General features: G+C 35.5%; 1 protein-coding gene across 2 annotated transcripts in view; it reads right to left on the bottom strand.

The window, feature by feature from the left end:
• The window catches only part of KLHL5 (kelch like family member 5), a 49,962-nt gene that overhangs the window by 20,360 nt on the left and 4,018 nt on the right, over nt 1-25,584 (bottom strand). The window contains exons 1-4 of one of the 2 annotated variants that reach the window (XM_054295689.1): nt 15,185-15,578; nt 9,597-9,782; nt 3,606-3,742; nt 2,623-2,819 (exon numbers count right to left, since the gene is read on the bottom strand). In XM_054295689.1, coding sequence (XP_054151664.1) covers nt 2,623-2,819; nt 3,606-3,742; nt 9,597-9,782; nt 15,185-15,561 — 897 coding nt within the window. In that variant the 5' untranslated portion in view covers nt 15,562-15,578. Of the gene's footprint in view, nt 1-2,622; nt 2,820-3,605; nt 3,743-9,596; nt 9,783-15,184; nt 15,579-25,584 lie in introns of those variants that run through there. The other variant, XM_054295690.1, reaches the window with a different exon arrangement.

The following is a 25,584-nucleotide window of genomic DNA, read 5'->3' as shown; positions in this document are numbered from 1 at the left end:
TGACCAGTTTTGATAAACTGTTCCCTTCTGTCAAAACAATTTATCAACTGTCAACACAGCAAGCAATAAAGTAATGCAATACTTCAGTCCTTTTAGCATAATATATATCTGCAATATGAAGAAATGCAACATTTAAGTCCTTCTTGTTTTTTTTAATCACTGATGCTTTCCAATGACTAATGTACTTTACTCAGACAGAAGAACCCTATTAACAAAGGCAGACCTAATGGGATAACTCACTCTTTCATCCTCCAGTTTAAACAAATGCTCATTTCACCTGAATTTCAAACTTCATGTAAAAAGGTACATTAATGAAGCAGGTAAGGTGATTACAAACTCATTACATGTGTAACAAAAAGCTTCAAAGCAGAGAAGTTGTTCTACTTGTAAAAATATTAAATGGCAATCAGGGTTTCTTTTCTGTCAAGGAAACATTCATAGAAAATAACATGTGTAAATTAAAATTTAAGTATTTTATATTATTCAGTAACTTCTACTACAAGTATTTTAAAAGAACCAGAACTATAAACTGTACTCAATATAGTCCCACACTGTTCTATGCAGCCCAATGCCGCATAAAAATAATTCCCTGTTTTAAGAAAAAGAATTTTGCCAGCTACTACAGGTGTACTTAACCCTTACGTTCTAATACTTCTTAATGGAAAGAGCATCAAGTACCTAGCACTTACTAGTGTTGAACATTTTATTTTTTCAAACAGCTTTTAAACAAATGAAATTACTTGGGGATTTATTTTAATTGAAGATTCAATTGGACTAGACATTTCTATGCAGTTTCCATAGCAACATTCATTTCAAAATAAAGAAGCTTCTTCTCTATTACTCATTATTACTAAAATTCAATTTAATGTCTCTGTTGGAACTAAACAACATTAAAAGAGGCCTTGGGAAAAATTCATCTAGCACAACTAATTAGTTTTGAAAATGGCATTTTAAAATCCACCTAATTGGAATTTCATTCACATCAAAGCCTTAAAAGCAACAATTTTGCCACCGAAGTAAACAACAGTGAAAAGGCACAGAACTATTTTCCTCTGGTCTGAACAAAAGATAGGTGCTGCAGAAGAATGGCTTTTAGAAAGTTCACAGCACAATTTTCCCTAAGTCATGCATTGCCAGTCAGAATACTAAGACTGGAATGCCAACATTCCCCTTTAAGGATGCATTAGTCTAATAATTCTTACTACTCTGATTTTGGCAGTTCACTTAAAAAGGACATGACAATTGCCCAGACCAAAATACATACTTATTCTGAAAAAGAACAAGTAGATCAGAAGAGACAGTTTCTCTTTTCACATATTTTTTCTATCACTGGTCTCACTCAACATAAATTCTAATACTCCTCAAAGGCATAAGCCACATTTACTTCTCTGTTTCATTGCACATTATACCTAACAGCAAACTCATTATTTTTGTTTTTGCCAAAATGAAGACCAAGAATAGAAACATGTAAGTTACAATCTCCACCTTATTTATTGATCTGCCTCAGTAAATTTGTCCATGATATTAAATATCTGAGAGATCCATTCACTGCAGAGGAACATTGTTTTGTATATGGAAAAAAAAAAGCTATTTTAAACTGTTATACATAGTAAGGTAAATAAATTTAAGCCAATAAATAATTTTTTTAAAAAATGGTTTTAAACCTGCAAAACCTAAGGCAGCAAGAGGAAGAGCCATGGATTTCTAATACTAATTACAAGACATAAATTACAACTCTTGGATCTTAGCCAATAACTTAATGGCAAGATAATGCCATGACACACAAGCAAATTAAGTACTATCCTTATTCCCACATCTCTTATGCAGTATCTACATGCCCTCATTCAAATCCCAAGAGCTTATTTAGGCAAAATTTCATCAACAAGTAAGCAAAATGCCTCACAAAACTGCAAAGAGGAGATGAACTGACTTGCTTCAGAGATAGATCTTCTGTCTTCTTCTGATAACTTTACTAAAATACACTTGTGAGAAGAAAAAAAAGAACATTTTGTATTAAAATAAAAGGATGACTGTTAAGCAGATGAAGTTTACTTAAGTTGGTAGGTGTGAATTTCTAAAAGTTAACTGAAAAATATAATTGGCAAGTTTGCATCTAGTCACATATTACCTAGCCTAGGATTAAATTCTTTGATGCCTGACATCCCGTTGCTAAATTATTAAGGATGATGCAGAATCTATATTGCTGAATCCACATTCATACCCCAAGTACATCTTGGAACCTGATTACTCCAGGTCATTACAAAAAAGGAACTCTACATTTCCATTTAGTAATGTGTAATTTTGGAATAGATGATGGCAGATTCCCCACTGTGAAGTCTGTAGTTTTTGACTGTCAGAAAGAAGAACAGGCTTTTGAAATATGTTATTAAATGCATACCCCACAATTCCATTTCTGTTTACAGGGCACTTATGATTGTGTGTTTCCTTCCCACTCTAAACCAGCAACTTTGCAGCTATTTTGTCATTTTTCATCATGGGAACATATTCTTGTTTGAAAACTATGAAGACTTTCTGGGGGGAGAACATTAGTACCATATTTAGGAAAACATTGTATATTTTCCCTACTAAATAAAGCAGATGCTAGTTAATGTAACAACATACCATGGTGTAATTGTGAGCCACCTTGTGCAAGTCAGTGCAACCCTGGGCATCAGCAAAGGATCGGATTCCAAGGCAATTGGATGGGTGAAGCTGCTTCATGAGGAATTTGCAGCATGCTTCTACAACCTGAGAGAGCTGAAGAAGGCAAGCTGTAGACAACAGGCACTCAATGTTATCTTCTTTTAATTCAAGGCGACCTAGTAACATCAAAAAGAAAATCACATTAGTTTGCTCTTATAATCTTACAAATTCCCTAAAACTCCAAGGCAATAGAATTATTTACAGATTATATGACAGAATACAAGGCTTAGTAAACATCACCCTCAGCATTAGATAACTAATAGTTTTCAAAATTAGTATCTATAATGATGAAAGGAAAGGGAATCCTAATGAGATTCCTTTTTTTGTCAGTCATGACACATTTAAGAGATTCACATAATTTGTTAACTAATTGAATGTAGTATTACCAGAGAAACTTTATCCCATCAGGTTGTCACAGGTAACAGCAATGAGACCTAATTGCTGTCTACAGCTTTCTCACCAGGGAAGGGGGGGGAAGGCACTGATCTCTTCTCTCTGCTGACTGGTGACAGGACCAGAGGGAATGGCCTGAAGGGGGTTAAGAAAAAATTTCTTTTTCATTAGGAAAAGGTTCTTCCCCCAGAGGGTGACTGGGCACTGGAACAGGCTCCCCAGAGAAGTGGTCACAGCACCAAGCCTGACAGAGCTCGAGAAGCATTTGGAAAACACTCTGGGACACACAGTGTGATTGTTGGGGTGCTCTAAGCAGGGTCAGGAGTTAGACTTTGAGAATCCTTGTAGGTTGCTTCCAACTCAGAATATTCTATTATTTATTTTTATTTATTTATAAGAATTTAAATAATGTGAATAATTTGTAAAGAGCATTTGAAATCTAGTAATGGAATACAATGCTCACATGAGGACAACTCATTAGATGAATTTCCCATTTTCACTTCAATTACCTGTATATGCATATTGAACCAGAGCCCACAATGCCTTTGGCTCCACACCTTCCATCTTGATTTCTTCCTGTCTTGCTTCCCTTACATCATTAGTGAACATTGCTGCAAAGTAGTCCGAAACAGAGGAGAGAACCAATCTGAGTATGACATGCAGCACAAAAGGAGAGAAACAGAAGAGAAGAAAAAAAATTCTTAGTCAACCTGATGTTTGTTAATTTATGATTCATTACTCTGCCCTTTGCAGAAACACTGCAGTGAGAAAAACATTTAAAAATTGACGAAGTGCTCCATGCTCTAGTTTCTCTCTATGAATAATGAAGTACTGATACTAAACCTACATTTGCTACTGATCTAAACTAATTAGCCTTTCAAAGCAATGACTTTTAATAGCCAACACAGACATAAACACCCCCAAATCCACATAAATTGGAAATGAAGTATAAATATACATTATTAAAATAAAATGGAATTGATTTTCATTTATATTATGTTAGATACATTTTTAAATGTGAAAGAATGACTTACCAGTCTTTTTCAAAGTGCTTTAAAATGCTTTTACTCTTAGTGCACACATATACATTCAATTACTAATACTGATAACAAAATTACTAATACTGATAACAAAATTTGTCAAAGTAAACGTGGAGATGATACAGAGTAATATCTTTTTTGAGTATCTATTTAGCCTTTCTTAATAATCCTGACTATTTTACTGTGTAAGTAAATGTTAGTGCACAACGGACATTTCTTTTATCGAGAAAAGAAGGATTATCGAGAGTAAAACACTCTTTACAAATAATAATGCCACTCTGCAAAATGTGAAAGAATTTCCATGTGTTCAGAGACTGGGGTAAAAGAGAAAATTATATGAGACGGGAATATGAAACCAACCATAACTATTCATGAGGAATAAGAGACCTCCAGGAATGGCCTTCTGGCTTAGATCAATTTTTGTGCTGTAGCAGTTCACTGTTGCCTTGCCCACAGGGATTTCAATATAAATACATGTGGTATTTGTATGGATCCATACAAAGAGCAAGCCCAAGAACCCAGCCTACTGCAAATACATTAAACAGTCCATGTGCATATCTTCAATTAATCTAATACTTCAGGCAGTTTATGCTGTGCTGAATCATTATACTGGTGTGGTAAAATGGCAGAGGTCAGGAACCACAAAATAGAGCAAAACTAAACGAAAAGGTGAGTACCAGTGCTTAGGGGAGAATTTACATGTACATATACAAAGTAATGAAACACAAGGAGCAGTCTCTTAGTTAACTAACTGCAAAGTAATAAAATTTTGATTCATTAATCTCACAATATATTTTTCTTGTGAACTCTCTGATCATTGACCATTTGGTCAGGCTTACAGGCTTACAGAAAAGAAAAGGTAATTTTTTTTTCTAGCTGCTGAGGCAACAAAGTAAAGCTACAATTGCATGGGAAAAAGATTAATTTTATTTTAGCACCTTGTATGATTGAAGTTTTGTCAAAAAAACCCCAAAGTTCTGTTCTTTTAAAGAAAAATTAAATTCTGTTAATGAAATATGAGAATTATTCTGTAGCTGACTAGCTAAGAAAAATCAGAACTTTCTGCCAAGCTATGGCCCGGGCATCACTTCTAGGCATTTTAACCTCATGTTTAATGAAATCTGCATTTAAATGAAAATACTGCCTCTCAGAGATCTATAGAACTGGAGTAAATTAGAAAGTACATTCATGAAAGTATCAAGGGAGAATTTCTGCAACTGCTTTTGATGCTAGAATGAGATGACAAGACCAGATTTCTATGTACAAAATAGGTGTTCTCACTGGAAGTGGTTTGAATAACCCAATTATCTCTGCAGGTCCAATTCAGAATTTAAAAATGCAAAACAACCAACTTAACATATTCACATCTGACTGTTCTGACTTGGAACTTCTACACAGAACAGAGCTTGAAAAAGACAGGTCTTCTGCAAAGGGAAATGGAATTTAATACTTAGTCATATCACAGTTTGGGGGTTGTTTTTTTCTTCTCTTCCTTCCCCCAGCAGTGCAACTGGACTAGGTAGCTGCACTATTATTCAGAACCCTGGACTGTACACATTTTAGAAACAACTGTTGAAGAAACGCCAAAAAATAATACAAGGGTCCCAATGCCTTCTATCAGAGGTTTGATATCAGCAAATTTCTCCCTGTAATTTCCAGACTCAAGAGCTATCCAAAGGAAATTAACAGAAATTAAATCCATTTACTATTTTTGCAAACATGTTCAGATGCATGAAGAGGTATGCATGCCCCACAGTCTTTGTAAAGGCTTTCCAGAGGGTGACTTGCACATGCTGACAGAGGATGTGAAGCCCAGAAGTAGTTTAATACAGGTAATTTGAAAAAGCACAAATTATCCTGAGAGCAGTTTTGCAATGATTTCACAATGAAAAGCCTCAGAAGAGGTATCTACACTTTTCTCTTAATTTGTCTAATTTAGAAAAAAAAGTTCTTTCAAAGAAAGAAATGGGATTAAAATATACAGTGACAATGCATCAAGGTGACACTGAGCTAGGATAGAAGAAAACAAAAGCAGACTTTCAGCCAACTGGCCTTTTCTTTTTCCCACTAGTCAATAACAATCAATTACTGCTATACACATGTGATTTGATATTCACTAGTCACTAAATACTGACAAAATCCAAAATCAGAACAATCTACCATGACGGCTTAATATATTTTGAAGAATTTTCCAGTTAGAGCTAGTAAAACATGTGGCACTTTAAAACCCATACTTGTTGGACCTGCCACAAGCTGCACCATCTTGATAGTTTTCTAGGTCACCAAAGCAATTACTATGTAAAATGATGACAGCTACCAAACCTGGCAATTTGCAGGTTTAGTATCCCCAAACCCGTCTCAGCTGACAGAATGCTGCTTAAGATCTGAAAGATAAAAGGGACTCTTCCTAGGCAGCTCCTTGTTTGTGGCTGTGTAACAGCTGAAAACCATCCTTGGAAACTCACTGTCAGCATTCACTGAAGCTGTAAGGTGATAGTGAAGAGTTCAGGCTCTTTCAAACAAGCTTTCTAAACCCTAGAGTACACAAGGTTCCATTTTCCTTCTTTTCTTAAGTCCCATCTCTTTTGTATTTCCATCTTTCAGTGTCAACAGAAAGACACACAATGGCTCTCCCCACACTGCTGATTAAAGGATGTGGCAGGCTTTAAATGTCCTCTGGGCAGGAATTTACACACATTTCCCTTTTTTACATGAATGTTCTAATCAGTGGGTTATTGCTAAACAAAACAAGTTTTTATTATGGATATTGCAGTTAGCTGAATGTAATAAATAAGAACATAATAAATGGCAGACATCTGAAATTGCAGTGGACACAAAATAAACATGAAAAACTATGAAAAACTAAATTAAATTAAATCAAAGTATCCAAAATTTCTTTATGGAACTGCAAGCTGAAGGGGTGGGAATATAATACATTTCTTCCTACTGGAGAATGATCCCCTTTTCCTATTTGCTTTTTGACATTGCAAATAAGATTTTAGCTATGATTTCAGCACAGAATAAGAAGATAAACACTTTTGGAACAATAGAGAATATTCAGAAAAATCACGACTATATGTGATGCTTTTATTTGTAGTAGACTCATAGCCTGAATTCTTCATAGATACAAAACCTCTCAGAATTTCAGTAATGTATTACCTGTGATTATTACCATGGCAGACACCAAACTCATGTCTCTTTTCTCTAAAAACATACATAATGGACCTCACAACACTCAATAAAAAGTAGAAATTGATAATTTAAAAATACAGGAATTATTAAAAATAACAAGTTCAAAACTGAAAATCTGAATACTCCTCTCTATGAGTGTGATTAATATTAATAATGAAGAATGTTCTTTTTTACCAGCTCTATGTGATCACATACTATGAACAACTCTTATCTTTCTTATGGAAAAATAAAGAAAAACAAAGTTGTCCATTGTAAATGAAGTTTCTGTTTTCTTACTCATTTTAGAATGCCAAGCCATTAAGCTAAGATGTATTTAATACATATTCTGTTGCTTATTAAATCTCAAGACAAAATAATCACTGGTTTTCTGAAATGCACTGACTGATCCAGCCTGCAGTCAATACTAAAATAGTCAGAACTTGTATAGAGGCAGCAAAAAATACTACAGAATTTTTTTCTTATGACATTGGCTACTACAAATACTTAAAGGCAGTCATTGAATTTCTATAAAATTTAAATGAAATTTAAGATTCCCATATTTATCCTTCCCACTATGAAAAGAAATCAGTTTTCAGTGAGATACTTTGGATTTACTGAGAATAAGACTGCAGTTATTGCTATGTTTCTCTGTGAAAACAAAACAGTTAGAGAAAGAACTTTTATGCAAAAGGCAAAGCTTCTTTGTGAGTTGCTCCAACATTATAAAGTGAACAAGAGAGAATCATAAGCCTCCCACTTCCTGCTACAAGCACCAAGTGTGCTTCTTTGGCTTTAACTTTCATACATATTTAACACAGAATATCCTAACTACACCAAGATGTTTCTCCTCAGAAGTCCAGAGCAGTAGTAGCATATGCTTCATAATAATAACTACAGAAACAGATACAGTAGCACCAACTGGAGAGGTGAAGTCAGTTCTCTGAAGAAATAAGAAACAAGCATGAACCACATTAAAGGACTTTTTAGTGTGTTCTCTATCCATTTATTTCATTGCAAATAGAACCTTCCAGTCCTTAAAAGATATTCATGGCTGTCCTCTGCACCCTTTCTACACATTTTTAACTATTACATAAGCCACAGTCCAAACATATATTGCAAAAGGGTTACCTTGGCTCCATAAAGAAGCAAAATGACTTCCTAATTACAATCACCATTTTTTCCTGTTTACACCACTCCAAAGTTTTTTGACCCTAAATTACTAGAGCATGTGCCCACCAGAGGTGTGTCTATTCCCTATTTTCATCTGACTAATTCTTTTCACAGGGACAACACACTTTAGTAACTAAGTGAACACTTTATAAAATGAAGTCTCTGAGAGCAACAGCAGGCTGTGGTTCAAAAGCCTCTCTGATTCTCAAGTCAGTTTCCATCCCCATGCTGTCATTCCCTCAGCTGAGTCAGCACAACAGTGTGGATAATATCCGAATAAAAGCAGAAATCTGGCTTTTTAAGGGAAGTACCAACTCCAAACCAGCAACATCTTCCCATCTTTTTATTACCATTACAGCATTAAGCTGCAGTTTCACTGTGGGAGCAGGAATCAGCAATGGAAAACAAGAATGCTTTAGGATGCTATTTCTGTTGTAGACCTCAACTTAGGAAACCACAGCTTACTTATACCTAGGTTCCTATTAAAATTACAAATTCTGTGCATTAAATAACATAATGTGCTTCAGCTACACATGCCTGTGTTTTGCAATCTTTGGTACTTTCCTAGATTTTAAGCAGCATACATATGATCTGTTGACTACACAGATGACAGAGAGGATAAAGTTTGAACTAATTTAGACCTCTAATACTGGCAGTGTTCAGAAGTCTCCTATCAAATGATTCCTCTTACTACAGGAGCAAAAAACCTTTATGTGAACAGAAGACTGTACTTATTGTTAATTGTGACTCCAACAGCATAACTGCTAGTACAAAGAAAAAATTAAACAAAATTAAATCTAAGCAAAAAATTTACATCGCTCTATAGTAAAGAAACCACTACAACTTATAATATTCTGGGAGTGTATTTGGGACTTCAGGGGGTTTGCTATGCAAATATCATAAGTATACTTGGAAACAAAAAGAACTTAAACTTTTTTATTTTGTATTGCTTACAATAGAAAAATTAACTTTTCATTTCCAAAGAAATGTTAAAAATATATACCTGTTTAAATTGAATGGTTTAGGATGTTCTGACATTTTTTAAACAAAACATGGGACACACTTTGATGGTGCATTTGTAAATAATTATGAAGTTATTTCAATTTATAATAAACTTACCTGTGAGCTGGAATTCTACGATCACCAGCAACTAACACCACATCACACAGCTGATTGTGTCTAAGATAATTCTCCATCTTTTTAAAAGTTTGTTCAGCATGGTTGAGAGCCTGAAAAAATTCATCTGAGGTACAGGGCTCCATTGTCTGACAAGATGATAAGGTGTGACTGCTGTTGGAGGTTCTGCTGAAGACAACAACAGAAATCTTAGTTCATACAATATTCAGGTGAAATTTTATCTACAAAGGGTAAAATAAAAATCACATGTGATTTTAAAGTGAATATGCATTATTTGTTTTAATATTTATTTCCCTGCTCTTTTATTTTTTTCATATTTTCTTTATTCCTCCAAAACAATCCAGACCCTTGTGGAAAATGTATAATCATTTCATGTTGTACTCTTCAACTAAGTGAGACACAGAGATCAGCCCAGCAATTGAATCTGTAGTGCTGTCAGATGGTTAAGGAAGAACATCCACCAAGGGCCTGCAAAGTGAAAAAGTAATGGAAGGATGGCAGCAAGGAACCAAACCCCTCCCTGCCACTTATGTTTCACACTTAACCTAAGGTGGCCAGAACAAAACTCAGCTACTAAGAGCATATGGGCATGCAGGGAAAAAAACCTCTGCAAACACATTGCTACACCACCACTCCTACTGCCCTCCTTGGGTCTGATATGAGATCAGAAGTCAACAGGAGTGAAAAGCAAGGGTAGATGGGAAGAAAAATTATTCCCATCTGTATACACAAACACAGAAGACTGGGAAAAAACAGGAATAGAGAAAATGTAAAAGGAATGCATGGCCCTAGGAGATAAAGGAAATTAATCCCAATGATGTACACTGTGGAAAGCATGTTTTCCTCCTCACAGTTCTTGAACTGACCACTGCTTAGTTTTCAACAATGCAGGTGACTTATAAAATACTCTGGATCTACCATAACATTTGGAAAGATGTGGTTTCACAATATCTGCATCCCAACCCCTGCTTCCACAAAGATGTCATGAACTGAGCAGCATGCCTGGGGCTAAATCCACCATAAAACTTATCTCACTCCTTGGTGTTGGATACTCATTTCAAGACAGAGCTCCTCAAAACCAAAGTCTAAATTTCCAGCAGAAGATTTTCTGTAAAGGGGAACTTTGTGGTTTGGTCTTGGGTTTTATCATATGTTTTGATTTGGGGTTTTTTTTTTGCACATACCCAGATAGCTAAAAAAGCCAAGCAGTTTGGTATTTAATTCAGAGCTAAATCTAATAATGGATCAGAAATTAGATACCTGCCTACTGATTTCCCTTGGGGGACTTTATATTAAATATTCTCGCTGAAGCTGTGGTTAGCCATTTATTTATGTGTCAACTTCTTCCCTGCTCCCTGTAGCCCAGGAGTCACTTGTTTTGCTCCACCACCGGCCCCCTTACAGGCTGGAACAAGTATTCTTTGTGGCCATTTTGGAAACTGAATCTGCGCTCATACAAAGCTGTAACCATGTAACCATGGACAACATTATATTGGCCAGCCGGGTGGCATTCTCAAGGGAATGAGCAAGAAGTACTCAGTGAAAGCAACTCTTTAACCAGCAGCCCTGAAAAACAAAAACCAGAAGTGGAATGGGTAGGTTGCTGGTCAATGCACAAATACTGAGGAAACTATTCTGTATCTCCATGTCAAAATTTAGTACATTCTCAATTGGGTTAATATGCTGTGGTTTTTTTCTGGTTTGTTTGAACTATATATTAACCCATATTCCTCAAAGTAACTTCATTAATAACATTTTAAAAAAATTACACACTATCAGAATTTTATTTACTTTACAACCTTAGAAAGTGTTTTGCAGATAGAAAGGAAGAAACCACAAAGGAAAAAGCTTGATGGATCACAATTTCGCTGGAGCTATTGCCATTTTCAAAATTGCACATTTTCCACACAGAACTCCGGTTATCATGCTCATTCAATAAGGAAAAATAATTGCAATTGTGTCTGTTCTCCAGTATCCACAATAACATGTATTCAGGACACAAGGGAGTCAAGCCTAGTTCTCCCTCTCATCTAAAGATGCTCAATCCCATACCTGCCCTCGAGCTAGTAACTTACAAACCATTTTCCATAATGAAGGAACAGGAGAAAGACTGACTAAGGTTCAGTGGTCCATAAAGAGAACATGAAAAAGAGATTCTAATAGTTACAGTATTCGCAAAAATTAAATAAATTTTAAAAAAGGAAAAAGAATGATTCAAAAGCTATTTGTGTCTGTTACCCTGTAACTGGAAATGAAAAATTTAAATGCCCCTCCTTCCACAAACTGTTTTATGAATATTTTTCCAGTTCCATTTGCCACAGCAATGACAACCTGGGAGAATTCCAAAAGTCCTTATACCCTCAAAGGTCAGTGAGACTGAGGTGAAAATAAAAGACATATCAAAGGATTCTGTAGCTTGAAAACTCAGGGTGAGGAGGCAAACTTAGATTGGAAGTTACAACATACTAACTCCAAGAATGATCAAACAGAGCAATACTGCAGAGCTGGTACCACGTGGTACATTCAGACTTTGTCTTTAAATAATCACAGACATTTTACTAAACTGTTCAAAGTCAGCACACAGCTGATGAATTCTGGAATCCTGCTTGTATTTAATGTTTAAATATAAATATTTTAATGTATTTCCCTACCTCAACCTACAATAAAGCAATTCCAGTATTTTAGTGCACACACGAATGCAATGAAGCAGACACAACATTCTGCACACTAGGTATGCCCAAGTATTTTTAGCTTTATCTCCACCATGCCTTCAAGGTCTGTAGATTGCTGCTAAGGCACCACCAAAAAAAGTTAAGAAAAATAAATCTAATGCTAATAGCTTACACTTTCTGTACAAGAGTCTGCAGAGCTGTTGGTGAGTTCTTAAAAGTGTATGAATCCAAAAGGATGATCATTGCCTCAGGGATGCAGGACAGTTAACAAACAGCAGCAATAGAGGAAATCTAGGAGATGAACATCTGCAGAAGAATTCAAAACTCCCTGTCCCAGTAAACAACCATTCGAGCTAACGCTGGTTACAAATGACACCCAGGAGTATGATGTGAACAGTATTACAGCTGACTAGCTCTGATTCTTGAATGTGAATGATCTGTTTGCATCTCACACACAACCTTGGTCAAAGATCTGGTACTAAATTTGGAATTGAACTCTATATAACACCAAATTAATCTGACAGCAGCTCTCCTCTAAATGAATCACATAATGATCTAAATGATGTCATAGTGACAAAGACCTTATCTAAATGCTTTTCTCCTTGTGCTATATGGCAAGGCAAAGAGGAAGGACTGATACAAACAAAGCAGTAGAGCTGCTTCTGTTACTTCGTGTTATTAGGGCTTGTAACTGGGCAGTAAGTTACAGAGGAGCATAGAGGAAAGGTAACTATAGCTTCTACAGAAGGTTTTTTAAAAACACTTTTTCATGCACATGATTTACTTGTAAAGGAGGCAACAATGTTTTCATATGGGAAAAAAAGCTCTTTGTAAACTACATAACAAAAGTGTTGGTATGGGATTTTTTCCCTCGAGTCAACATATAAGAAGCCATATTTTAGACTGCATAGAAAAAACATTTAATTAAGTCCTTAATATCAGAGAAATTCCAGGTGTTAGGCAGAACTGTGTAGTCTGTCCAAGAGCTTATACATTTTTAACAAATGACGTGAAGAAAACATGGCATAAGAGCAGTCTCTCCATAAGACAGAGATACAGATAACAATACAAAGCAAGCTCCCACACTGCCATTAGTTGCATAATAAATTGTACTGACACAGAACTCAAAATTTATCTAAATTATTTAAAGCATGTAAGTAAACATTAGCATGAATATATACAGAAGACAGTAACAGAAATACAAAACCTCTAGATGCTATACATAATTAAGCACATAATTTAAAAGATACTTCCAATTTACTAAGTTCAAATCCTTTGTGAATTTTCCCTAGTATATAACTAGAGAAAATTTTCTGCAACAGAAAAAAAACCCAAACCAAGACTTCTTAAAACCTCCTAAATAAGTATCTGCAGTTCTCCAGTTCAACAAAGGAACAAATTAGTTTTACCATATGCACATTATTCTCTAACAATTAAGACCAAATGTTGTACTATTTTCAATCTACACATTTATCTTTTAAAATTACATGTTTATTTTCCTACAGTGATTGCCTTGCTATGAAGAGAATATCCTAACTGGGATAATGCTGCATGCAAAAATTTCCCATCAGAAATATATGTTGCTGAAATGGAAAATGATGTTATATCTGCATCATATCCAATAACATAGTTATTTAAAAATTTATATCTGAATGTCATTTAAAATGGGATCTCTTCAGAGGTGTGTTACTTACAGCTACATAGTTTTTGCAGCACAGTGGGACTGCTGTTATGATGCAGCAGTACGTAGCATTTCCTTTCCCAGTAATTCTAGTATTTTGACATGGGGTGATAAAAGCAAATACACTATGTTCACTTCTAAGCAATTTTACTCTCCTTCCTTTCCTTGAATCTTTAAAGGTCATATATACAATAAACAGTTCATGTTTATATTATGGACTACTTTGCCTTTCCACTACATTGATTCTTCTCCTAAGGAATGAAAAACACTCAACTGCTATAAGTAAATTGATCTATTCTTAATAGCCTTTATTAAACAGTGTATCCTTTTAAGTAGCCACACTTTCTGAAATGCCACATCAGTGTGGCAAAGCTGTCTTAAAAGCAAGAAAGCAAACATAACATTTTCTGAAATGGTAAGCAATTATGCACTACATGAGCTACAAAACAGGAAAAATACTTTTAGTGAAAGACCGACTGACTTATACAGCAAATGAAATAAAAGAATTTAACCGATATTTCACAATAAAGGTTATTAACTTGCCTGATTTACAATAACTGGCAAACAACTTTAATTCAAGAACAAGTTTTACAGTTTCATCTTTAGTAACGATGTATAAGAAAAGAACACCAAAACATCTTTACAGATGCAATAGAAACATTTTTTCTTTTTCTGCCAGATGCACAGTTTAATTCAACCAAATGGGTTACTGGAACCTCTTTAAAGTACAAATTGATTGACTTTCAATTGATGCAATTTTTGTCTTTGATTTATAGTCTGAGTATTTTTTACAGCTCATTCTCTGTCGTCTATAGATACACAGGGAAGCATGAGATCAGAATCAGAAGTTTACATTTTCATAATCTTGTCCTAACTGACATAACTAAACAATCAGTATCACTTCAAAATAATGTAGAAAGCATTCTGTAACGTTACCACGTAATGGGCAGTACCTTGTTCATAGCAGCATGTACTAGTACACCGTTTAAAACACGAGTGCATCCATGTTTGCACTTTGTTTATCCCCACTGACTGCCTTAAAAAGGTCCTAGTAAACACACAGAACCTGATTATAATTAATATTCTGTTCCTGATGCACAGTAGCTGCTAGGTTTCTGAAGCATTTGAGTTCAGAACAAAGGCTAGCCTACATATGCATACTAACTACAAACATGAAATGAAAACACATTTCTCACAATAGGAAAGTAATAATTAACCTGCACGAGCTGCTGTCCGATTCATTTTCTTCTTCACTTGCTCTATCATCTGTTTCTTGTCTGCCAAGCCAACGTGCTCCTCCACAGTCTTCTGCTGAGAATTCAAATGCAGGGATTTCTGAGGTGGATGCCATTGGCCAAAGAGGTGAATTCTGGAAATCCTGTTGGCTGGACCTTCTGTAACCAACTGATGTTAAAGGTAAGTTACCCGAGTCTAAAAACTTCCTGCCAGCAGTTGTTACATTTTGTCCTCTATTCCAGAAGTCTCCCTGATGGTTTTCAATTGCAGAGTTCGGGGCTGATGCCTGATGACCAAACCACCTCCATCTGATTTTTAAAATCTGCTTCACGTCAAACTCTTTACGAGAACCAGACATTCTTAGTGAAAGCCAGCGATCGTCTAGGCAACAGGGTAAGAAGCAGCACACATAAAAGAAGATTTGTGCACCCAACCAAGACAAGAGAAACACATGCTCTGCCTGTCTGTGGCAAGCAGATTTTCTACAGAAGGAGGGGAAAAAGCATTGCAATCACACAAAAAAAGGCTTCTTTAACGGTATGTCATTTGAATATAAACAAAAGGCAACAGACAGTGAAAAACGCTGACATAAAAGAGGAGGAGAAACAATCACCTCCATCAGGAAAAATGCTAATCACTTCACCCTAAAAGCTCTGAGGCTGTTTCTGTTGCTGCCTCTGACCATTAGGTTTCAAAAACACTAAACAATATTCATTAAAGCCCTTTCAAGCCCTTTCAATACCACCCCCTTTTCTTAAACCACAAATGACAGCAAACTGCAATTTCTATACTGCATCCCACAATCTGTTTCTTATTCTGTTAACTCTTGCTACTACAGAGGGGGAAAAAGTGCAAAGATCAAATTAAATTCCTTCTACGCTGCTAAAAAATAAATTTACAGAGAAGAATCAAAGCCAACTCAAAGAGAACTGATTATGCTGGGGAGAAACTGAACTGTAAATAATTCTTTTTCCCATTACAGGACATGAATGAACTTAAAAAGGACAAGAACAGCCTTGGAAGGCTCAAGGGACTAGGAGTGGAGGCTATAAAGCCTTTCATCTTGATGTGCTTTGATTCAAATCTAGGTCTGCAGTAACCAAAAATTTCTATGTGAAATGAGCTAATTGTTTCCATTCACTTATACATCACTAAAACAGAAAGCAAGAAAAAACCAATCACTGCAAGACACCAGACAAACCCCTGCAAAATAAACAAGTCACAAGACGACTGCTCAAAATGCTTCTTTCTAATCATACACTGTTCCACATCTCATTAGGAGTACTGTGATGGAACAGTGAAAAAGAGAGATGCATACTCTTGAGACAGAACTCCCTCTAGGACTGGTAATTTACATAACATCTTTAAATGTCTAGCAAAAGTTTTTTACTCAAATGAGGAATAGCCATTCCTATGAATAGCCTAGAAAGCCGATTACTACACTGATATTCTCTGATATTATATACATTTTTTCAAAAATTGCACAATAACCAATTTGCAGTTCCCATGAAAACCAGCCCATTTCCCCTCCGACACACGAAGCTAATTAGGTATAAAATGCTGAGATTAATTTCAGTCACATGCAAATTGTAATAACAATTTTGGAACAAAATGAGGCACTGGATTTTATCAGTCCTTGATACAGAGATCTATGTTTTCAAATTTTACAACTCAGTTAGTCTGTTCAACTCTCCAGGGTATATAAGCAACAAACATACAAGTGCTTCTTTATTGCCCTACAGTTTTCATCAAAAGTGAAAGCCACCCTCTCTCAGACAAACATGATGAACTCCAAAATGTGGCATCTTGTAATTAGGCTACCTGCAGTATAATTTAAAACAGGCTATATGTAGAGTCCACATGAAAACTTAAGCAGTGCCAAATTTTACCACCCAAAACCCAAAGATTGTTTAAAATTAATTGCCAGGAGAATATCATGCTATTTTCTGAGGAAACACAATGCTGTAAGTGCTAGTTTTAACCTGGAGAGCTCACCAGTCATTGCCCAGAGCACAGTTATTGATCTAAGTGCTTCTCACAAAGGCTAGCAAAAGCTCATTTCTACAGGAACTGCATTCCAGCTGCTTCCACAGAGATGCATTTCAGAGTGTGCACCTTGCCAGCATCCTGGCAGAAACCAAATACTGAGACCTTTGCAGCATATTCAGAAAATAGCTGAAGATACATCAGATACAAGATGATTAATTAGATAAGTTGACAAAGCTCTTACCATCTTTCCTCGGGATTTAAACACAGAAAGATAGGGAAATATTTAAGAAAGAATTAGTGTTTTAATATATTAGCATGAAAACTGTATGGTTGTTTAACCAAAATGATATGACATGCAGACCCCACTCATCTGGTACATATATAGCTAATTATCAAACACTTAACTGTAGTGTTCAAATACCATCATTTGTGTAACTGCAAGTTGAGTGAAACTGGAGTAAGGCTTAAGAAGTAAAAACAAAATGGCATCTTTTTATTTACCCTCTCCTTCTGTTTTATACTGGTGCTGAGTGTTCACCAAGGGAGAAGAAAGAGGACAAGCAACTGGTGTATTTGTTAACATTCATCAAACCTGCAATATTTTAATTATCCATCCAGCTATAAAAAGTAAGTTTTAAATACCTTTATTTCTGCAGGTATGGTAAATCCATTATACATAAGGAATGACCTGGATTCTCATTCTTGTGTAACAGACTCATTTAAAATTCAAGCTGTCCCAGTGCAAGTCTACTAACACAGTGGCAGATTTGTGATTCTAGTGCTTTTTCAGCACTTTTCATTGATTTACTGGCAAAACCAGCCCAATTACTGCTTTTCTTTGGCTGTGAAGCTATGGGCTCAAACATAGATTAGAAAACAAAATGTGCTGTAGTTTTAACAGACCAAACCACAAAACTGTTTTCTATTCTCTTTCATTTTTCTAGATTAAAGAAACTCTTGCTCCTCTACACACTCTCAAAATTACAGTTCTAAGACTGACAGCATAAATATCTAAAATATTTCTCTGTTTCATAGGAATATTTGTATTATAGATGACAAGAAAGACAAGTGACAGTTAATTCTTCAATTTAAACTGACAGTATTCCTCAGAAATAATTGAGGGCCTCTTTTCTGGACAATCTTTGTTACTATGAATAGTGTGATATCTTTTATCAGATCTCCAGCCAGAAGTTATCAGACTTTTGAGGAGATCTCAAACAATGGACTGTTAGGACTTCCACTGACTATGATCACCCAGACTTCATTGTTGGCATCTCATCTGGTGATTGGTGTCACAAATCCAAACGCCCACCCTCTATGGCCTCCCATCACACATCCTTCTAAAGCACTAACACATTTCTGAGAAACCTGCTCAATCCATCCTAGTCAAGCACAGTATACACAGATTTGGTAAGGATTCTGAAATATTTTTTCATCTACTAAGGCAAAAGCTTGCATTTATTGAGAAAGCAACAGTGCTTATATCAATTTTTTCTGACCTTGGGGACTGTTGCAGTTTCTATTTTGTGGTGAATCAAAATATTTCAAATACAAGTACACTGTCACCTTTGAGAACATAATTCAGTTCGTATTAACAAGGTTGTGTAAACTTACTGTGAAAACAATTTTGAGAACTCTGATTTTTAATTGAACAGATTGATATTCCTTCAAGTGGAACACCTGAACATTTAATCTCATATGAAGAGCTTCACAAAGCTATAAATCCCTACAGTTAGCAGTGGGGGACATTTTCCCAGATTTTGGATTGTGAACAAAAAGAAACATCTAAATAAATGCTGTATGTTAAATCTGCAATTGTGTAAATAGGTAACACCAAGAACATAGCATGACAGCTTCAGAAATTGCCCTTTTCAAAACCTTCAGACAGTTTATCTGCACAGAGATAAAAACCAATTTTTTAACTAACCAAAAAATTTACTACACTGATATTCTCTGATATTATATACATTTATTCATACAAGTATTAGAGACTGCAATCCAGTATAACTAGATAAATTTAAACAATTACAGTCTTAAGATACCTCTACTGTATATTTTGAGGGAAGGTGTACTTCATATTTAGAGTGTATCACTAGGAAATATGGAAATACTATAATTTATATAATAAGACCTAGTGCTTTTGTTGATTTTTCCTTTTTCTTGCCAAAGGAAATCAATCAAGTTTTCAAATAAACAAATATGGAACACTTTTTTGAGGCATTTTTAATATTTAAATTTCAATACTACTTTTCATGGTAACATTTTTTCTGTCACTACTATGATTTGTCTCCAACACCTTTCACCACTCAACTTCAAGGCAATTCAAATAGAATATATTCAAGGTATTTAGTGTGTCAAATTAATTTTAAAAGGGGCCACAAAAGCTCAGGTAGTCCTGAGAATATATTAATGATCATTTAAAGTGCCAATTAAGAATGTAAATGTCAAAATAATTACATAAAGTCTTTATTGTGACTGCAAGAGTTATTTTTTGAAAAAATAATGCTGAACAAAAGCATTAAATATAAAAAGATAAGTTTTAGACATAAGCAGACTCATTAGGATGTGAAAAAGCAATATTGTCAATGTTTAGTGATCCTAGATGTGTATTTGAAAACACAAGAAAGACTCACTGACCATAAGATGTTCATCAATTAATCAAACACATACTTACAGCATTAAAAGGCATTCAAAATTTAACACTTTTAAAAATGGGATTTCTGAACTTTAAAATATTCATTTGAGGCATTAAAATAACTGCTCAAAGAAAACTGCTATAGATGAACTTCAAACTGCAATTCTGCTTATAACTATGCTTACGTTAGAAGAAGTGTTAAATACTTTCTTTTTCCTTCCCTATTCCTGTGTTCCAGACCCAAAGTTACAGAAACAGCTCAACCAAGCCTTCAGGAAGATTGCTATATTAATGCTTCATGATTCTATAAAACAATAATCTCTTCCTATCTCGAATTTTTATATAAATGCAAACACTTCTGGTTTGCAGTTATGTGAAAAGGGCCGTACATCAGCAGCTGTGGCACAGTTCATTCGGGAGAAAGAGAGGAAAATGTCCTACAGCTACTGACTTCATGGACTTAAACTCATTGTTCTGACTGGCAGAAATGAGCTGTAGCCAAAGTACTGGTACTGCATCACAACTTTCTGCCACTCTGCATTGAACGTTTCCCTCGAAACACGAGGGAGCAGCCAACTTAACAACAGCATGGAAAGAAAGACCTGTACAGAACAACAGCCTGGCTTGCTGCTCATTTTATTCAGCTAAGGGTGGGGTGGGGAACAAGAGAGATTTCCACATGTAATACAAGACAACATTGTTAGAGCCAAGCTCAAATATCATACTGGTTCACCCACAGGAGAAGTTCTGATTCAAGGCATTAGTACTTCTTTAACATTAAAACATTAACACTGCTTTATTTAATTAATACTGAAGCATCATCAGGGACTGCACCATCTACAAGTAAAGCCATAGTGTAGAGCTCTTCCTCAGTAAACAGCACAGTAACCTTACTCACTCAAAAAATGAGCACTCCAATTCATCAGGTCAGATGCTGTTTTTAAGTTAAAATTTACTTGTAATACGAAATGGACAACACTGTGAAGGACCAGTCTTTCAAAACACAGAGCCAGTTTTCTGTACTAAAAGGGTCAAGTAGCACCACACAAGGCGAAGACAAGTAAGATTCCCAGTTCATCTACTCCAGGAATACTAGTAGCACCAGTTCTAATGGAAACAAGGTAGTCACAAATTTAAGAGACAAATCATCTCCTTTAGAAATGTCACTGTTAAGAATGAAAGAGGTGACAAAAGCACTGTTCTGCAGACACTTAAAGATGTCCTGCTGAAAGCAAAGCCATTCTTTAGAATCAGATTAGGAAGGTATTGCCTAATAAAGTTACAAAAGACCATAAAGGACTGATTGAAAGATTGAGACAAATCAAAACAAAATAACAAGGAGATAGTTTCCTCTTGTAGGCAGGTCTGCTGGGCAAACTAAGACAATATTGCAACATTTTTCCAAGACAGCAGCAGTGTTATTTCACCATAAGTACTCAGATTTCCTCAAACTCACAGAAAAAATGGGTAAAGGATAACACTACCAACATTGTCAACAGCAGAGAGGATGTTTATTTGGTAAAAAATGACAAGTATTCACAGTTCTACATTAGGCACCATATAAAAATCCACCAGGTTAAAAAACACATTAAAAAACAGTGAAGAAGCAGATTTGCAAGTGATTAGGTAATGCAACATAGTACTCCATGCCAGACTACACAAACTTCTAAGAGAAATACATAGAGGTCTGTGGGCGAAAAGTTTACACTGTATTTAAATGTCAAGCTATGCAATGCCACAGCCACTGAAGCAAAGCACTTCAAGACACAAACTTGAGCATTCTAAATAATCATTTAACACCAAAAAACACCTCAAGAGACCAATTTCTCTCTCAGTGAGGATTTTTGTTTAATTAGCAGCTTCAGTTAAGCCCATCCCCCCAACTGAAAATTTAAGTTGCATAAGAGATAATATATGAGGATATCATATCTTATTGCATATTTATAAAACAAGTGGTGTGATCTCATTTGGAATTCCTTGTGTGCAACTGATCATTGCAACTGATCACTGCAACTCAAAAGCAGTGTTGCAGAAAACAGGGTTCACAGAAAGGCAATACACATGATCAAAGTATAAAACCAACAATCATGACACTTGAAGGCAGAATGCTTTACAAGAATCATATCAAAATCTGTAAGCATCAAGTTTAATGTTTATGAGAATCATAATGTCTCATAAATATGAAAAACAACTTCTATTTAAAGAATCAATGTTGGGAGTTACAACGTTTTTAGAACCCAATTATGCACAACATTGCAGATGCCAAACAGAACTTCTCAGAAAAATCCTTTCAATATAAAGATTTCTACCACCCTTTTGCCCACCTGGAGTTGAATCTTAGAAGAGGCATCATAGGCAACATGAAGGACTCAGGGGGGTCCCATCCATGTGCATAAATAAATATACAGAAATAAATAAATAAATGTCTTTCAGGGGTGTCCAGTGACAGGGCAAGAATCAATAGGCAACAACTAAAACACAACATCTAAACATGAGGAAAAACCTTCTCACTGTGAGGGTGGCTGACTCCAGGTAGCCCAGAAAGGTTGTGGGGTCTGCACCTTTAGAGATATTCAGAAGCTGTCTGGACATGGTCCTGGGCAACTTGCTCTTGGTGACCCCACTTGGGGAGAGAATTCAATGCCTTGTATTACCTGCTTTAATTACAAGCATTGTAACTTGGTGATAGATTTTTCATGTTACAATAAGCTTCATGAAGTTAAAAGCAAGATGATTAAACTGGAGATGTTAACTAAAGGCTTCCATTGACTTTACTAGTGATTTGGCTCAAGGAAGTATTATCAGAAAAAAAAAGAACAAATCACAGTATATTTAACTATTCTCTTCACTCTAAAACAAAACTAGTCCACTGCCTGGATCAATGTTGCTTAAAATCGTATGTATCTGAAGCACATAAGGAAAAATATCTTTTAATTCTTTCCTTTGATACTATTAAATCTCAGGTTAAGCCATGCATCAAGCCACTGTGTACTCCTAACCACAATCAGAAAACTGGTTTCATAGGTTCTTTATTCTGTCTCCACAGTTTCATGTGAAAGTAACCTCAGATTCCCCACTATGATTTATTTTACAAGCTCTTCTGTCAAAAACCACAGTTCTGCATGTTTCACCTCAGGTGGTCTCCCTTATCCCACATGTATGCATATCCCTCCCTACCAAGTACCAGAACAGGCAGGACAAGCAAATTCTTTGTCATATTTAGACCGAGAACAGACAGGCTCATCAGCTGGCAGGTCAAATAATATTACTTATTTGGGCTTTTCCTACCTACTTGTATTCTCAAAATCTTACAGGAATTTAAACGCAACAAGGGCTCCATTCTGTCAGAGTTTGACTGAAACTGGCAAGTAGACAGAAATGTTATTAGGGAAGAACTGACTAAACCACAAGACATAAACCAAACTTGCCTGGGGAGCTTACAGACTCACAAGCTGCCTATCTTTTGCTCCTGAGTATGCACAACTTAGCCTGGGTGGCTACATATCACCTAAGCCCAGGATTTATAAACAAAGTAAAACAGAAATCAACACAAAAGCTGACTGATTGTTCAAACACAGCTCTGAGCTCCTACCCTTCCATGGTTGTGTAAAACTGAAATGAGCTTAAGGATAGAGGGAAAAATGCAGAAATCCAACCACTTATTAAATCACTGAGGTACTTGCAGAGTTAACTGTTCAGCTATGCTAAGCAGCATACTGATCCCATCTCAGCTGCCTTACCCATGGTTTCAAAGGAACCCTGAAATGTTTCCTGTTCTGCACTGAGAGCAAGAACTAGACACCAGCAATATAAATAAAGTGCCAAGAAGAACACAAGATACTGTTGGCACTCTCAGGGGCATGAGGCCCATTACTGAAGTAATATGCTCAAAAAAGAGAAAAATCTTGAATTCAGATTGCTAAACTGTCAGAAGGAGAAAGCATAATTGATAAAAAACATTAATTATTTGTTTAATGTGTATTTTTCCCATTCTCTCATATCAACTATAGCCATTTCTTAAGAGAAATACAAAACTATGTATTGTACTGTTGCATGTAGATCTCAGATTTAGAGGGTCTGCAATCATTTGTCCATTGCTCTTCTTCATTAGTTTAAAGTTCTAAAAATTATTTACTTAGCTTTCAGTATTTGTAAAAATTATTTTTCATTCATTGAATTTATAAGTTTTCAAACAACAATAATGTTTGACTATTCACTGAAACTATCAATCTGGTTTAAGTACAATTGTTCTTGAGTTGAACCATCAGACAATTTCTTATGCAGAGATTCAACTTAGGTTTGTATTTGTTAATTGCAACAACTGTCAGGAAGTGAGAAGAGGTACAAAGTTAAGTTCTATTACTTATCACTTGATCTGCCCACATATTTATAAACTTATAGCCTAATTCTAGTTAATTACTTTTATTTCCTTGAAAAATACTTCCAAGTTTAAAATGCTATGTTGCTTGGTGAAGATCTTGCCAAGCCATATCAAATTATGATAACATTATGCAATGCCCTACCTCCTTAATGCTCTCATTAGAGTTTGAATGCAAAAGCTTGTGATTACATTTACCTTCAAAAATATAATTTCCCATACTGCATGTAAAAGAGCAAGATTTAAACTTTGATTTCATCTTTGGCAAGGATGAAATGACCATTTAATATTCAAAAGTAATAATTTTTAGAATATTAGAATACATTTAACTATCTACCAGACAAATGCATATGGATCTAAAGAATAACCAACATATAATACTTCACAGCAACTGTCAGGCTAATGGCTTATTCATGCAAAAGTCAACATAAAATATCTACTCTGCTAACAAGTATGAACTTGCTTGCAAACAATCTAACCATCAAAACCACTGATAAAAAACTCATCTTCCTATCAACTTCTCCTACATCTCCTCACCACATGCATGCTACTTGTAAAATTTTAACTAATTTGCTAATTCAGCCATATGACTATTTTTATTCTTTACAGTTCAGGTTAGTAAACCTCTATGGACTTGAGTCTTCTCTTACTCTACACCATGAAAATGCATCATATGACACAGCCAGGTGCTGTGAATATTTAATCTGTTTTAAGGCTATACTTCAGTCTCATTTTGACAAGTTTTGTTCTGAGACTGAGGCTAAGTAAGTCCCAGAACGGTGTGAACTTTTATTTGTAATAAATGACACTACTTCCACCCAAATCAACTCAAAACTGCTCTAGACAGATCATATCATCATTGTGCTTTAGTAAGTTCTTCTCAATAGAGTCAATACAACGTGTATTTGCTATCAGACAAAAGAATTAGCTAAGGCAGTGAGACAAGCCTATCCACACGCATTTTCAAAGAAATTAAGCCAGTACTCACTCTACCTTAAATTTCACTGTTTTACAAAAACATCCTGTACAATTTTGTGAACAGTCTTCCATTTACTCTGAAAATCTGATGGATGCTCTTGGAAGAATCCAAGTTACCACTCAACATTTTTAAGTATATCCAGTTGTTATGGAAGACATCAGGATTTCTAACATCAGTTGCACTTAGAACTGCCAGAAGAGGTAATTAATTGACAAAGTATTCCTCTGAACAGATTCAAATCAATAGTCAACTTTACAGAAATTTGTCCTCTGGAAAAATGCCAGCAAAGTCCCTAAGACATAATTAAAAACCAGCAGCTCTGCTCAATAATTAGTCATTCTACCTTGCAGTAAGATGGGAATAAAGATATATCCCACAGTGATTGACCTTTTCAGATCCT

This window comes from Melozone crissalis, unplaced genomic scaffold (genome assembly GCF_028551555.1).
Source record: "Melozone crissalis strain CALT ecotype California unplaced genomic scaffold, PUWL_Pcris_2 ptg000006l_1, whole genome shotgun sequence".
NCBI lineage: Eukaryota > Metazoa > Chordata > Aves > Passeriformes > Passerellidae > Melozone > Melozone crissalis.
The sequence above is the reverse complement of the archived record's forward strand: the minus strand, read 5'-3'. Positions and strand labels throughout refer to the sequence as shown.